Here is a 17565-nt window from a genome sequence, read left to right on the forward strand (position 1 = left end):
GGTTGAAGAAATAATAAATTGGAATTTCCAACATTTGATTGAAAAACATAAAACTACAGATTTAAGAAGCTGAGTAAACCCAATAATATAAACTCCAGGAAATCACCCAGACATGTCAAAAATCAAACATGTCAAAATGAAAACTAAGCAGAAAGAAAAAGCTTTGAAAACAGAGCAGCTAAGGGAAACAACAATTCAAGTGGACATGATATTTGTCTCTATTTGTAATTCTGATTATCAGGCTCTCAGAAATGGTTTAAAGTCTTCATTTAAAGGCCTTGAGTGGCTTTCGTTAAATTTTGTTCCTAGGGCTGGGCGCCAGTAGCTCAGGCCCGTAATCCTAAATACTCAGGAGTATTGCAGTTCCAAGCCAGCCTGGGCAAAATAGTTTAGGAGACCCTAGGCCCTGAGTTCAAACCCCAGTACTGCAAAAAAAAAATATATATATATATAATATATATATTTTATATATATATACACACACACACACACACATATACCTAGGTATTTAGTGTCTTTGATGCTATTGAAAGTAGAATTTTTTAAAATTCTATTTTTTTAAATTTTATTTTTCAGATTTGTTTATTTATTTAATTTAGAGACTGGCTTTTGCTATATTGCCCAGGCTGGCCTCCAACTTGTGGGCTCAAGTAACACTCTTGCCTCAACCTCCGAAGTACCTGGGACTTCAGGTGCTTATCATTATGCTCGGTTTACAGTTTGTATGTGTTTTTTTTTTTTCCTTGTGTCTTGTAACCTTGCCAAATTCACCTATTAGTTATAATAGTAGTTTTATAGATTATTTAGGATTTTATACATCAGTACTCATGTCATCTGCAGTCACACAGTTTTATCTCTTCTCTTCCAATCTCTATGCTGGTTATTTCTTTTTCTTGCCTTACTGCAATGACTATGACTGCTATGATATAAATGATAAAAGCGAACATCCTTGCCTTGTTTACTGTTTTAGAGGGAAAGCATTCAGTATATTATGGGGGGTACAGGGTCTTTGCTCTTGCCAGGCAGGCACTCTGCCGCATGAGCCACACCTCTAGCCCTTTTGATAGCTATCGATATTTCGAATAGGGCTTCACATTCATGCCCTGGCCAGCCTGGACTGTAGTCTTCCTGTATATGCTTCCTTGTGTAGCTGAGATTATAGGTGCATGCCATCATGCCCAGCCATTGGTTGAGATGGGGCTCAACCAACCCATTTTTGCCTGGGCTGGTCTTCAATTACATTCCTTCTGATTTCTGCCTTCTGAGTAGCTGGTATTATAGGTGCAAGCCACCATGCCTGGCATACGTTACTTTTTGGTATGATGGTTTTTGTGAATACTCTTATCAAATGAGGAAGCTCCCTTCTGTTCCCAATGTTGAGTTTTGTCAGATGTTTCTTCTGCATCTGTTGAAATGATTATGTAGGTTTTTCCATTCTGTTAATTTACATGATTAATTTTACAATATTAACCCAACCTTGCATTCTTGAGATGAACTCTCACTTGGTCATGATGTATATCTGAGTTCAGTTTACTAACATTTTGTTGATGATTTTTATGTCTTTGTTCATGAGGGATATTGGTCTGCAATTTTAGTTTTCATAATGCTGTTGTCGGATTTTGATATTAAATTTATGTTCGTTGGCCTCATGAAACAAGCTGAGAAGAGTTCCCTTCTCTGTTTTCTGACTTTCTCACCCTTTCTTGACAGATTTAATTACATCATTTGAAAATTCTTTAAACAACTCTTGGGTAAAACTCATTTACCAAAGTTAAGTGTTAAAATGTTTTTTTCACTTTTAATATTTAAAATGATTTTATTTTTATTTGTATGTCATAAGCATTTCATCTTCTATCCAGTTTTTGAAAGAGCACTGAGTTGCAATGAGGTATACTAGAAAAAAAGTTGATTTAGATATAAAAGTCATTCAAATGATAAATGCAGAGCCCATACATTTGTTTTTCTGAGTCAAGGCTTTTTCTTTGAAAATATGAATTCGTTAATTGGAGTTGAATGTCATGTTTTTGGTGGAGACTACATGTGTGCTATACCACTTAAAATGGTCAATTTTTGTATACTGAAAGGGATACTATTCAAACAAATGAAGAATCTTAGGTTTTTGTTTTTTAGGGTTTTTTTTTTTTAATGAGTGCTGGGGATTGAATCCAAGGCTGTGTGCAGGCTAGGTGCAAGCACTTTGCCACTGAGCTGTATCTCCAGCCCTAGAATCTTAGGTTTTTTTTTTTTTATAATTTAATTTTTCTAATACTTTGGTTCATCTGTAGTCAAAATTGTCACCAATTTTTAAGTAGCTCATCCTTATTGAATGCTGTGAAAGCATTCGAATCCTCATGAAAGCAACAATTGTCTCTTGAACTCCTTTTTTCATTTAATTAAATGAAAAAATTCAGCTTACTAAACAGATTTGGGATTTAAATTTGTTTGAGTCTTAGTGAACATTTCCACTGATAGAAGTAGAAATGAGAGGTTGTACTAGAGTGTAGCCTGCCAACCAACAACATTCAGAATGCTCTTCAGAGGGATTTGGGAGCACTGCTTAATATAACGACATTTAAGTGCAAGTTGGTATTTAACAGACTCACTTCTAATATCTTTTTGTTTTGTTGGTACTGGGATTTGAACACAGGACCTTGTACTTGGTAGGCAGGTGCTTTACCACTTGGCCATGCCCCTAGTCCTTTTTGCTTTAGTTATTTTTTGAATAGTTTCTCACCTTTATGCCCAGACTGTCATGGACCATGATCCTGCTGTTTATGCTTTCTGAGCAGCTGGGCTGACGGTGTGAACCACCAACCACACCCAGCTTTTATTGGTTCAGATGGGAGCTTGAGAAATTTTTTTGGCTTGGGCTGGCCTGAAGCTCTCAATTGTCATCTTTCAAGTGGCTGGAATTACAGGTATGAATCACTGTACCCAGCCATTTTTAGTATTATTGAAGCCAGACTAAGTCATAATGGAAGTAGAAATTAATCTTAAATCCTAGTGTGTCTTGCTGTGCTGGTGCTCTTTTCTTGAGTAATTATTTACTGTGTAACTTGTGCTGTGTTAAGTTTGAATACTGAGATGAACAAAAGTTTCTTTTTTCAAACAATTGAAATCCAAGAGGGAAACATAGTGAGTGAACTCTTCAGATACCGGATACCGAGGGCAAAGGAGGTTTACCCCACTCAGGCTCTTAGTGAGGAGGTTTCTCAGTAAGACTTGATCTTAAAAAGGTAGGAATTACCGAGGCTCTGAGAATAGATGCATACCTTTTGGGTTGCAGGAACAGCACATGCACATCTTTCACAGCTGGTTGACAGTCATATGAATGTCTGCTGACCTGGTCACAGTGGTACTGTAACTCAAGTGTATATTTGTTCTTTTATTCTTTTACTCATCCCTTCAGTGGTAAAATTCTCACCCTGCCCTTCCCCATGCTGTGTGATAGTAATTTCTGAGATGAAGTACAGGTGTATAAACAGTGGAAATGGGTGAACATAAGGCAAAGTCTTGTGTCCTGTCTTCTCTGTCCTTTCCTATGTTTTTATTTAGTATTTCAGAATGAGTACAGTAATGACCACTGTTTGTCCAGCACTTTTACTTGTTTAGTGTTTTACATAGATTTCTCATTTCAGTCCCTGTAGTGACTCTTAGAGGTAAGAATTTGGCTCTCCGTGTGTAGATGAGGAAAGTGAATCTTGGAAAAGTTGAGTAAATTTGCCAAAAGCTTTACTGTTGGAATTAATTTGAGGCTTTGTTTTTATAACTCATAAATCCAACCCCACCTTCCCAGTGTGTCTCTACATAGTCCAGACTGATCTCAAATTAATGATCCTCCTTTATCCCCAAGTACTGGGATTATAGATGTGTGCCCTCATGCCTGATAAGAAATCCCATCTCTTAACCATTGTACCAAGATATGTGACTGTGAGGAAGACTTACTGTTCTAAATCATGGGAGAAAAGTGTACATTTTTTTCCATAAAGTTCTCTTAGGTAATTAGCTTAAACATTCAAAGTTAATTGAAAAATTGTGTTGAGGTTTAATTATGTCATGTGTAGTATGTTACACATATGAAATTTACATTGTATATTTTTCTTGCTATTTTTGTAGTTCTTGTGAGACATACTAGCTGATCAGAATGCAAAGAAAGCTTCTATCCCTCTATCCTCCTCCACCACTCACCCCACATCCATCTCATTTGAGTTTGGATGATTTCTGCCCTTACCATTATAGCAAATCCTTGGTAGTCTGCTAAAATGCACTTCTGTTCAACCTCCAATGCATAGTCTGAGTTCAGTCCCCTTTCTGGCTACAACTGTGTTTTATAGGCTTGCTTCCCTGGCTGTCTGCCTTTATCTCAAGTTGCACTCTCAACCATGCCATCCTTGGCCCCACCCCCACCCCCTTACCCATTCTCTAGTTCCCGCAGAACTCAGTTTCTTAAGCTATACATCTGTATCTGTCTATCTATAATATATCTGTGTGTCTGCCTATCTATCTGTCTATCTATTGATCGATCACCATGCCTTTGCTCTTGCTGATTCACTGTTCTTTCCTATTTTCTCTTTCGTCAGCCTGGGAAAATCCTACTTATCTCTAAAGTGGCAATGTAAATGCCACCTTTTCTGTGAGGCTTTTCTAACTTCTCCAGGACAGGCAATAGTCATCACTTTCCTTTTGATCCTCAGAGCATTCTGTTTATGTGTTCGGAAGAGTCTTAACAGTCAGTGTATTTTCTATCTCCCTGTTTCCCCTGCTCCTGATTAGGAACACCTAGGTTAGGTTACTATTATTTGTTTTTTATCTTTAGCAGAGTATAGTAGCTTCTTAATCACGCTGAATTGCTACTGATATTAGTGAATAACTTTATTAAGTGTATCATGTGTCTTAGGCACTATTTCTCATAGCTGCAAGCCTTATTTCATCCTTGCATTCATCCTATGGTATAGAATCAGTTATTATCCCACTTTACAAATTAAGAAATTGGCATTAAGAAAGGCAAAACAACTTGACTAGGGTAATATAGCAAGCAAGCAATGGAAGCAAAAGTTTATATTTTATTTATTTATTCTTGTTTCTGAGTTTCAACTCATGGCTTTGACCTTGCTAGGCAAGTTCTCTACCACTTGAGTGACACCCCCAGCTCTTTTTGCTTTTAGTTTTTTCAGATAAAGTTTCTAGCCTTTTTGCCAGGGCTGGGCTCAGATCACAGTCCTACATGTGCCTTGATTTTAGCTGGGATTACAGACGTGTACCACTATGCCCAGTTTGTTTGGAGTTCTCCCTAACTTTTTGCCCAGGCCAGGCTCAAACCTAGATCTTCCTAACCAGCTGAGATTGCAGGTTGAGCTTCGATGCTTTCTTGATTCTCAGCTTGTTTTTTTTTTTTTTTTTTCATCTATAGGAAATTTATTTTAGACTTTGAAAGAGCCACAGAATTTTCATCTTTTATGTGCTAGTGAGTGCTTTTTCTTCAGTTTGCTTTTCTGCTGTTCATTTCAATGATTTCACTTTACTTTTAGTAAAAATGGGAATTGGTTTTTATCATTTCAGTTCAGCAGGTGTTGTGCCTCTTTTTTTTTTTCGTTTTTCTTTTATTATTCATATGTGCATACAAGGCTTGGTTCATTTCTCCCCCCTGCCCCCACCCCCTCCCTTACCACCCACTCCGCCCCCTCCCCGTCCCCGCCCTCAATACCCAGCAGAAACTATTTTGCCCTTATTTCTAATTTTGTTGTAGAGAGAGTATAAGCAGTAATAGGAAGGAACAAGGGTTTTTGCTGGTTGAGATAAGGATAGCTATACAGGGCATTGACTCACATTGATTTCCTGTGCGTGGGTGTTACCTTCTAGGTTAATTCTTTTTGATCTAACCTTTTGTCTAGTACCTGTTCCCCTTTTCCTATTGGCCTCAGTTGCTTTAAGGTATCTGCTTTAGTTTCTCTGCGTTAAGGGCAACAAATGCTAGCTAGTTTTTTAGGTGTCTTACCTATCCTCACCCCTCCCTTGTGTGCTCTCGCTTTTATCATGTGCTCATAGTCCAATCCCCTTGTTGTGTTTGCCCTTGATCTAATGTCCACATATGAGGGAGAACATACGACTTTTGGTCTTTTGAGCCAGGCTAACCTCACTCAGAATGATGTTCTCCAATTCCATCCATTTACCAGCGAATGATAACATTTCATTCTTCTTCATGGCTGCATAAAATTCCATTGTGTATAGATACCACATTTTCTTAATGCATTCGGTCAGTGCTGGGGCATCTTGGCTGTTTCCATAACTTGGCTATTGTGAATAGTGCCACAATAAACATGGATGTGCAGGTGCCTCTGGAGTAACAGTCTTTTGGGTATATCCCCAAGAGTGGTATTGCTGGATCAAATGGTAGATCGATGTCCAGCTTTTTAAGTAGCGTCCAAATTTTTTTCCAGAGTGGTTGTACTAGTCTACATTCCCACCAACAGTGTAAGAGGGTTCCTTTTTCCCCCCGCATCCTCGCCAACACCTGTTGTTGGTGGTGTTGCTGATGATGGCTATTCTAACAGGGGTGAGGTGGAATCTTAGCGTGGTTTTAATTTGCATTTCCTTTATTGCTAGAGATGGTGAGCATTTTTTCATGTGTTTTCTGGCCATTTGAATTTCTTCTTTTGAGAAAGTTCTGTTTAGTTCACTTGCCCATTTCTTTATTGGTTCATTAGTTTTGGGAGAATTTAGTTTTTTAAGTTCCCTGTATATTCTGGTTATCAGTCCTTTGTCTGATGTATAGTTGGCAAATATTTTCTCCCACTCTGTGAGTGTTCTCTTCAGTTTAGAGACCATTTCTTTTGATGAACAGAAGCTTTTTAGTTTTATGAGGTCCCATTTATCTATGCTATCTCTTAGTTGCTGTGCTGCTGGGGTTTCATTGAGAAAGTTCTTACCTATACCTACTAACTCCAGAGTATTTCCTACTCTTTCTTGTATCAACTTAAGAGTTTGGGGTCTGATATTAAGATCCTTGATCCATTTTGAGTTAATCTTGGTATAGGGTGATATACATGGATCTAGTTTCAGTTTTTTGCAGACTGCTAACCAGTTTTCCCAGCAGTTTTTGTTGAAGAGGCTGCTTTTTCTCCATCGTATATTTTTAGCGCCTTTGTCAAAGACAGATTGGTTATAGTTGTGTGGCTTCATATCCGGGTCCTCTATTCTGTTCCACTGGTATTCATGTCTGTTTTTGTGCCAGTACCATGCTGTTTTTATTGTTAATGCTTTGTAATATAGTTTGAAGTCAGGTATTGTGATACCTCCTGCATTGTTCTTTTGACTGAGTATTGCCTTGGCTATTCGTGGCCTCTTGTGTTTCCATATAAGTTTAACAGTAGATTTTTCAATCTCTTTAATGAATGTCATTGGAATTTTGATGGGAATTGCATTAAACATGTAGATTACTTTGGGGAGTATTGACATTTTTACTATGTTGATTCTACCAATTCATGAGCATGGGAGATCTCTCCACTTTCTATAGTCTTCCTCAATCTCTTTCTTCAGAAGTTTACAGTTTTCATTGTAAAGAAAACTTGTTTACATCTTTTATTAGGTTTACAACTAGGTATTTGATTTTTTTTTTTGAGGCTATTGTAAATGGAATTGTTTTCATATATTCTATTTCAGTTTGTTCATTATTAGTGTATAGAAATGCTAATGATTTTTCTATGTTGATTTTATATCCTGCTACCTTGCTGTAGCTATTGATGTCTAGAAGCTTCTGAGTAGAGTTTTTTGGGTCTTTAAGGTATAGGATCATGTCGTCTGCAAATAGGGATATTTTGACAGTTTCTTTACCTATTTGTATTCCTTTTATTCCTTCTTCTTGCCTAATTGCCCTGGCTAGGAATTCCAGTACTATGTTGAATAGGAGTGGAGATAGTGGGCATCCTTATCTGGTTCCTGATTTTAGAGGGAATGGTTTCAGTTTTTCTCCGTTGAGTATAATGCTGGCTGTAGGTTTGTCATATATAGCTTTTATAATATTGAGGAACTTTCCTTCTATTCCTAGTTTTCTTAGCGCTTTTATCATGAAATGATGTTGGATCTTATCAAAGGCTTTTTCTGCATCTATTGAGATGATCAAGTGGTTTTTGTCTTTGCTTCTTTTTTTTTTTTTCATTTTTCTTTTATTATTCATATGTGCATACAAGGCTTGGTTCATTTCTCCCCCCTGCCCCCACCCCCTCCCTTACCACCCACTCCACCCCTTCCCGCTCCCCCCCCCCAATACCCAGCAGAAACTATTTTGCCCTTATCTCTAATTTTGTTGTAGAGAGATAATAAGCAATAATAGGAAGGAACAAGGGCTTTTGCTGGTTGAGATAAGGATAGCTATACAGGGCATTGACTCACACTGATTTCCCTTGCGTGGGTGTTACCTTCTAGGTTAATTCTTTTTGATCTAACCTTTTCTCTAGTTCCTGGTCCCCTTTTCCTATTGGCCTCAGTTGCTTTAAGGTATCTGCTTTAGTTTCTCTGCATTAAGCGCAACAAATCCTAGCTAGTTTTTTAGGTGTTTTACCTATCCTCACCCCTCCCTTGTGTGCTCTCACTTTTATCATGTGCTCATAGTCCAATCCCATTGTTGTGTTTGCCCTTGATCTAATGTCCACATATGAGGGAGAACATACGATTTTTGGTCTTTTGAGCCAGGCTAACCTCACTCAGAATGATGTTCTCCAATTCCATCCATTTACCAGCGAATGATAACATTTCGTTCTTCTTCATGGCTGCATAAAATTCCATTGTGTATAGATACCACATTTTCTTAAAGCATTCGTCAGTGCTGGGGCATCTTGGCTGTTTCCATAACTTGGCTATTGTGAATAGTGCCGCAATAAACATGGATGTGCAGGTGCCTCTGGAGTAACAGTCTTTTGGGTATATCCCCAAGAGTGGTATTGCTGGATCAAATGGTAGATCGATGTCCAGCTTTTTAAGTAGCGTCCAAATTTTTTTCCAGAGTGGTTGTACTAGTCTACATTCCCACCAACAGTGTAAGAGGGTTCCTTTTTCCCCGCATCCTCGCCAACACCTGTTGTTGGTGGTGTTGCTGATGATGGCTATTCTAACAGGGGTGAGGTGGAATCTTAGTGTGGTTTTAATTTGCATTTCCTTTATTGCTAGAGATGGTGAGCATTTTTTCATGTGTTTTCTGGCCATTTGAATTTCTTCTTTTGAGAAAATTCTGTTTAGTTCACATGCCCATTTCTTTATTGGTTCATTAGTTTTGGGAGAATTTAGTTTTTTAAGTTCCCTGTATCTTCTGGTTATCAGTCCTTTGTCTGATGTATAATTGGCAAATATTTTCTCCCACTCTGTGGGTGTTCTCTTCAGTTTAGAGACCATTTCTTCTGATGAACAGAAGCTTTTTAGTTTTATGAGGTCCCATTTATCTATGCTATCTCTTAGTTGCTGTGCTGCTGGGGTTTCATTGAGAAAGTTCTTACCTATACCTACTAACTCCAGAGTATTTCCTACTCTTTCTTGTATCAACTTAAGAGTTTGTGGTCTGATACTAAGATCCTTGATCCATTTTGCGTTAATCTTGGTATAGGGTGATATACATGGATCTAGTTTCAGTTTTTTGCAGACTGCTAACCAGTTTTCCCAGCAGTTTTTGTTGAAGAGGCTGCTTTTTCTCCATCGTATATTTTTAGCTCCTTTGTCAAAGATAAGTTGCTCATAGTTGTGTGGCTTCATATCTGGATCCTCTATTCTGTTCCACTGGTCTTCATGTCTGTTTTTGTGCCAGTACCATGCTGTTTTTATTGTTATTGCTTTGTAATATAGTTTGAAGTCAGGTATTGTGATACCTCCTGCATTGTTCTTTTGACTGAGTATTGCCTTGGCTATTCGTGGCCTCTTGTGTTTCCATATAAATTTCACAGTAGATTTTTCAATCTCTTTAATGAATGTCATTGGAATTTTGATGGGAATTGCATTAAACATGTAGATTACTTTGGGGAGTATCGACATTTTTACTATGTTGATTCTACCAACCCATGAGCATGGGAGATCTCTCCACTTTCTATAGTCTTCCTCAATCTCTTTCTTCAGAAGTGTATAGTTTTCCTTGTAGAGGTCTTTCACATCTTTTGTTAGGTTTACACCTAGGTATTTGATTTTTTTTGAGGCTATTGTAAATGGAATTGTTTTCATACATTCTTTTTCCGTTTGCTCATTGTTAGTGTATAGAAATGCTAATGATTTTTCTATGTTGATTTTATATCCTGCTACCTTGCTATAGCTATTGATGATGTCTAGAAGCTTCTGAGTAGAGTTTTTTGGGTCTTTAAGGTATAGGATCATGTCGTCTGCAAATAGGGATATTTTGACAGTTTCTTTACCTATTTGTATTCCTTTTATTCCTTCTTCTTGCCTAATTGCTCTGGCTAGGAATTCCAGTACTATGTTGAATAGGAGTGGAGATAGTGGGCATCCTTGTCTGGTTCCTGATTTTAGAGGGAATGGTTTCAGTTTTTCTCCGTTGAGTATAATGCTGGCTGCAGGTTTGTCATATATAGCTTTTATAATGTTGAGGAACTTTCCTTCTATTCCTAGTTTTCTTAGAGCTTTTATCATGAAATGATGTTGGATCTTATCAAAGGCTTTTTCTGCATCTATTGAGATGATCAAGTGGTTTTTGTCTTTGCTTCTGTTAATGTGGTTTATTACGTTTATTGATTTTCGTATGTTGAACCACCCCTGCATCCCTGGGATGAAGCCTACTTGGTCGTGGTGAATGATCTTTTTGATGTGTTGCTGAATTCGGTTTGCCATTATTTTGTTGAGGATTTTTGCATCAATGTTCATTAAAGAGATTGGCCTATAGTTCTCCTTTTCGGAGGTGTCTTTGCCTGGTTTTGGGATAAGTGTAATACTGGCTTCATAAAATGTATTAGGCAGTTTTCCTTCCCTTTCTATTTCGTGGAACAGTTTAAGGAGGGTTGGTATCAGTTCTTCTTTAAAGGTCTGATAGAATTCAGCAGAGAATCCATCAGGTCCTGGACTTTTCTTTTTGGGGAGATTCTTGATTGCTGCTTCAATTTCATTTTGTGTTATAGGTCTATTCAGGTGATTAATTTCCTCTTGGTTCAGTTTTGGATGATCATATGTATCTAGAAATCTGTCCATTTCTTTAAGATTTTCAAATTTATTTGAATATAGGTTCTCAAAGTAGTCTCTGATGATTTCCTGGACTTCCATGGTGTTTGTTGTTATCTCCCCTTTTGCATTTCTGATTCTACTAATTTCGGTTTTTTTCTCTCCTCATTTTAGTCAGGTTTGCCAGGGGTCTATCAATCTTGTTTATTTTTTCAAAGAACCAACTTTTTGTTTCATTAATTCTTTGTATGGTTTTTTTTGGTTTCTATTTCGTTGATTTCAGCTCTTATTTTTATTATTTCTCTCCTTCTATTTGTTTTGGGATTTGCTTGTTCTTGTTTTTCTAGGAGTTTGAGATGTATCATGAGGTCATTGATTTGGGATCTTTCACTCTTTTTAATATATGCCCTCATGGCTATAAACTTTCCTCTCAGGACTGCCTTAGCTGTGTCCCATAGGTTCCGGTAGGTTGTGTTTTCATTTTCATTGACTTCCAGGAACTTTTTAATTTCCTCTTTTATTTCATCGATGATCCACTCTTCATTAAGTAATGGATTATTTAGTTTCCAGCTGTTTGCATGTTTTTTGTGTTTACTTTTGTTGTTGAGTTCTACTTTTACTGCATTGTGGTCAGATAGTATGCACGGTATTATTTCTGTTTTCTTATATTTGCTGAGGCTTGCTTTGTGCCGTAGGATAGGATCTATTTTGGAGAAGGTTCCATGGGCTGCTGAGAAGAATGTATATTGTGTAGAGGTTGGATGAAATGTTCTGTATTCATCTACTAGGTCCACTTGATCTATTGCATATTTTAGATCTTGGATTTCTTTATTGAGTTTTTGTTTGGATGACCTATCTATTGATGATAATGGAGTGTTAAAGTCTCCCACAACCACTGTGTTGGCGTTTATATATGCTTTTAGGTCTTTCAGGGTATGTTTGATGAAATTGGGTGCGTTGACATTGGGTGCGTACAGAGTGATGATTAGTATTTCCTTTTGGTCTATTTCCCCTTTTATTAGTATGGAATGTCCTTCTTTATCTCGTTTGATCAATGTAGGTTTGAAGTCTACTTTGTCAGAGATAAGTATTGCTACTCCTGCTTGTTTTCGGGGGCCATTGGCTTGGTAAATCTTCTTCCAGCCTTTCATCCTAAGCATATGCTTATTTCTGTCGGTGAGATGAGTCTCCTGTAAGCAACAAATTGTTGGATCTTCTTTTTTAATCCATTTTGTCAAACGGTGTCTTTTGATGGGTGAATTAAGTCCATTAACATTAAGTGTTAGTACTGATAGGTATGTGGTGATTCCTGCCATTTAGTTGTCTTAGTTGTTTGAAGGTTTGATTGTACCTAACTTGATGTTACTCTCTACTATCTTGCTTTTTCTTTTCCTGTGGTTTGGTGCTGCCTGCCTTTTCATGGTTAAGTTGGGTGTCACTTTCTGTGTGTAGGATCCCTTGCAGAATCTTTTGTAATGGTGGCTTTGTGGTCACATATTGTTTTAGTTTCTGCTTATCATGGAAGACTTTTATTGCTCCATCTATTTTGAATCAGCTTGTTTTTTAAATAGGGTCTTACTAACTTTTTGACTGGGCTGGCTCACACTTCCATCCTCCTGATCTCTGCCTCCCAAGTAGCTGGGATTATAGATGTGTTCCACCACACCCGGCCTCTGAAGTCAAGATTTGAACACAGAAGTGTTTGACTCCAGCTCGTTGTCCTTTTTCCCAATTGGAATCTATTCATCCATTCACTCATTCACTCATTCATTCATTCATTCATTGATTCTCTGGGGAGCACAATCAGAAGGTACATTCCGTATTGAGACCAGCCCTGAATGACTAAAAAGGAGATGTGAAAGATACTCTGTCACCAAAAGGAAAAGTGGAATCCCTTGGAAAGTCTTCAGTCATTTCCATTTGCTTTCAGGAGGAGGCTGAGAGGAACCTGCTGTGATCATTACCAATAAAGCTAGATTCAGAGAATGTAATACCTGGAAAAGCCATACTCACACATTATTTTTGCAGAGTGGACAAGAAAAAGAGAAAAGCCATTGTTTTGCTGAAGAATGATATGTATAATGAAATTTCAGAACTACCCTCTTACAAAGGAGAAGACCAAGGTCTAGATTAATTAAGTAGCTTCCCCACAGGCAGACAGTTAATAAGTTTCAGAGCTTGGACTGGAATCATAATATTCTATGTCCAGTTCAGTACCCTTTCCATCTTAATATGCTATGTATTAGAGTTACAGAATTCATGTTTGAAGGGAAAAAAATGCCAGACTAAGGCAGAAATGAGTTTTTGAAGGACACAGCTTGATGCTTTTGAAGCTGGTTATTTTTTGCCTAAGACCTGCTGCTATTTTGGGGCACTCAGTTTTCTCAGAACTAAATACTTCCAGCCATACAAATAAGAAGGCAAGGCTTCCTAGGTCTGTGCATTCACTTCTCTGCTTGCAAGGGCAAATTATCAGACCATCTCTGTGACAGTTCGAACATAGGATTATATTAGCCCTTGTTTTGGCCCTTACACATCTTTGTTACAATAAATGCATACTCTTTGCTTTAAGGTTGGGAGTAGAGAGGGAAAAGAAAGAAATTTAAATTGGTTTCTACCAGTGATGATTTCTAATGCTGTTTCTTTCTGTTGTCTTTCAGGGTGACGAGGAAGGACCCAGGTAAGATTAAACTATTGCTGCTATCTGTTCTCAGAATTGAGGTAAAGTGACATTTGTGGCCTTTTAATGCCCCATGAAATAGGGACAGCCAAGGAATAGCACAGAAAAGGGATCTTCATCTTAAGCCAGGGCTTTAAAGATCTTATTTTGTAAGACTCCCATCTCCTTCCCCATCTGTGTCACTTCCTGCCTGTAACCTTCAGATAAAGGTAGATGTGTACAGGATGTAATGACAGTGACTGCTTTTTTTTTTCTCTTGGCATTACTGGAGTTTGAATTCAGGGCTTTGTGCTTCAAGTGCTTCACCACATGAACCACACCTCCAGCCCTTTTTGCTTTAGGTTATTTTTTAGATAGGGACTTGTTTTTTGCCTGCAGCTGGTCTCCCTTGTAGCTGGGATGGCAGGCAGATACCACCACACTTGGCTTGTTTTGTGAGATGAGAGTATCACTAACTTCTTGACTGAGCTGGCCTTGAACCTCAGTCCTCCTGATGTCTACCTCCCTAGTAGCTGGGATTACAGAAGAGAGATATTGCTCCCAGCTTGAAATTGAATATTTTTTAATGTGCTCTGGTCTAGTGATCTTTATTTCTGACCTATAACATCTTGCAGCTTACCCAAGACACCTATATAATGAATCCTAGGTCATAGGTATATAAAACTTTGTTTAGGGGGAAAAATGCTTTTGGGTTTCTTTGAAATGCAAAGTACATTTCATTATTGCCTCTGTCTTTCTGTGAACCTGGACTTTGGTTTACTTACTTTTTCTGTCATTCTGCTCAAGCAGTAAGAACAGATTGAAGTAAGTGCTGCAGCTGTGCCATCAACACAGTCAATGGATATTTGTACCAATAAAATGGAATAGCCGGACAGGTCCTGTCTGTCACATAGGCTTAAGAACTAAAGACTAGGGAAGTTTCAGAAGGCCCCTGTTACTCAAACTTTATTTTTAGCAGAAGTACTTCCATTTGTTTTCAAATGAATGTTAAATAGAACTTCAGTGTGTAAAAACTATTTTTTTTGTAGTTAGATTTAGGGCCACATACATTGGTGAATCTTTTTTCTTCATCCCAATAGATTCTGAGGAGCTTCTGCTCAATAATCTAGTTCAAGTCCCTTGTGAAAAGCTAAATGAATTAATTGTCCAAGGTTGCCTTACTGGAGCCAGGATCTGACTCTTTGGTTTTATTTCAAATCAACAAATGTAGTTCCTTTTCCTCCCTACATCCTGAACCCTCCTTTCTTAAGAAGTGCCACACGTTATTCTACATCCGCATCTCCTGGTACTTCTTTCATTAAGAACTTTGGTTCTCAACCTTCCCCTTAGAAATGTAAGAAACTACCCATTTCCTTGTCTGCTGTGGCTAAAGTCACAGGCACCCTGCTTCAAACCTGCAGAGTTTCAGGGAATCTCCTCAAATTCTGTCTTCCATTCATGCTCAGGAACAGGTTTCTTCCATTTTGTGGTTTCCTCCTCTCTCCCTCCTTTCCTTCCTTTTATCCATTTAAAATACATTTGTGACCCTATTGTGTCAGGCATTGTTGCCACATACTGAATATATAAATGGTGATTAAGGCAGACACAGTCCTATATTTGTGAATTCTGAGTCCAGAGTGAGAGGGAGCATATAATGAGCACTTAAGACTGTGTGGAAAGTACTGTGATGAGGGAGTCCAGGCTGCTTGAGGGAGTCCAGGCTGCTTGAGGAAGGGTTCCTGAGTCAGTCTTGGTGGATTAGATGAGGCTCAGCAGAAAAGTTATATATAAAAAGTGGTCTGAATGATGAGAAAGCACTCAAAGCAGGAGCAAGCATCAGACTGGTATAAAAGATACAGACAAGCGTAGAGGAAAGAAAGTAGAGCCTAGATTATTAGAGCCTTATAGGCCTTCTTAAGGTATTTGAGCTCTATCTTGAAGTTAGTCAGAAGCCATTAAAATTTCCTAAAGAAAGAATTAATCTGAGTAGGTTTGCAGTTTAGAAATCTCTGCTGCCTACAGAATAGAAAATTAATTGGAGACAGATTAGAAGCCTGGGAAACTAGTTAGATTAGGTGTCTTAGTTTGTTTTCTATTCTCTAACAAAGTACCTGAGGCCAGGTACTTTATAAAGAAATTTATCCTTCTGTGGAGGATCAGGTATATGGCACCAGTATCTGATTGACAGTGAAGAGGGCCTCATGGTAGAACATGTGCATGAGAGATTCAGGGGAGGTGTCCTTCTTCCTGGAACTAATCAGCTCCATAAGACCTGCATTAATCCCTTCCAAGAGTTTTGCCCCCATGATTTGATCACTTTCTGCAGGCCCTAACTCTTAAAGGTCCCACCACTTCTCAGTATTGCCATCCTGGAGACCAAGTGTCAAGCACATGAACCTTTGGGGGACAATTCATATCCCAACCATAGCACTAGGCTAGCAATGATGGGAACCTAAGTCAGTATCTTCTTTAATTATCAACTGGGTTTTCATCATTTTGCACAGTATTTGATTTACACATCAAATTCTCCTTGGCAACTTCATGTCTTCTAGTCTCAAGATGAGCTCTGGCCCCTTAAAATGTAGGCTAGGCACAGTTCTAGACCTTCTTTTCCAGAAGGAGAGTTCAGATAAAACCATGATAGAGAAAATACCTTGGCAGAAATAATGTGCAGGCTCCACAGGATACCAGTGACATTTCTGTCTTGGGAGAGCCTGATTAGACTGAACACTCATTTTGTCTTTAGGCCACATGCCAGAGTCATGTTGATTACAAGAATACAAGGACCTTATGAAGAGATTAACCCCCCTCAAAGATACTATTCAGTGTGAGATACTAGCTTTAGAGTTTAATTGTGAATGCCTTCATGTCATTTTGACAAGGCAGTGGTGAGGCATAGAGTTTCTTTACTAGCAACTAAGATGTCAAGCTGTCTCTCTCAAGCCAGGCTGCTATGGACATCAGTAGGATTCTCTTGTACTGGGACTTGACAGAATCCTTTTTTGGTATAGTGAGCACTTGAAGCACACGTTCCAATTTGGCAGAAAGAGGAAAGAGGAATAAAATTTTCTTTTTAACCTTTAAGTTCACACTCGTTGGTTCCATTCAGTTTATTTGTGTTCAACTATAATTTGGCCCAATTTATTCCAATTAACACTTCAGGGCAGATTGTCTTTGATTTGAAATTTCTCTCATTTATGATATACACTTTACCATTTCAAACAAGCCAAATAGAATTTTTTTCCCAAAATTTGTTCTGTACTGCTAACAAATTAAATGAGGGCCTGATCTGTAAGGTAGGCAGGAAGGAAGTGCAGGTTGCTCTATGCAAAGGATGGACAAGAAATGGATCTGGAAACTCTTAAGTTTCCAGTTCTACTTGGGTTATTATGCCTTTGCCTTCTTTGTTAGTATTCTTTCCATGAAGCTACTTTCCCACTGTCTACACTGAAATCAAGAGAGAAATAGATTCCAACCAGTCTCCATGTGGAAGGAACAAAGAAAAGTTGTATGGAAACATTTGTCTGTAATGGATCTTCCTTTCTACCAGCTGAAGTCTCCTTACCTTCTCTCCTCTTTTCAGCGTTGATCTCCTGAACTTTGTTAGGACATAGCCAGATTCCGTGCCCTGAGTTTTATTGTATAATTGTCCTGCTAATTAATATTAATAACAATAATAATCATAGTTGCCATTTATTGAAGATTTATTGTGTGCAAAGCATTTTATACATCTTCTCTTTTAATCCTCATGCGAAGTTTTTTGT

General features: G+C 38.1%; 1 protein-coding gene across 5 annotated transcripts in view; it reads left to right on the forward strand.

Annotated features, from left to right (window-relative positions):
• Trim44 (tripartite motif containing 44) overlaps window positions 1-17565 on the forward strand; it is a 186342-nt gene that overhangs the window by 46396 nt on the left and 122381 nt on the right. For 4 of the 5 annotated variants that reach the window (XM_074044539.1, XM_074044549.1, XM_074044555.1 and 1 more), the window contains exon 4: window positions 13803-13822. The exons of the other annotated variant lie outside the window; for it this stretch is intronic. In XM_074044539.1, coding sequence (XP_073900640.1) covers window positions 13803-13822 — 20 coding nt within the window. The remainder of the gene's footprint in view (window positions 1-13802; window positions 13823-17565) is intronic. 5 annotated transcript variants of the gene reach the window in all.

This window comes from Castor canadensis, chromosome 1, assembly GCF_047511655.1.
Source record: "Castor canadensis chromosome 1, mCasCan1.hap1v2, whole genome shotgun sequence".
Lineage (NCBI taxonomy): Eukaryota > Metazoa > Chordata > Mammalia > Rodentia > Castoridae > Castor > Castor canadensis.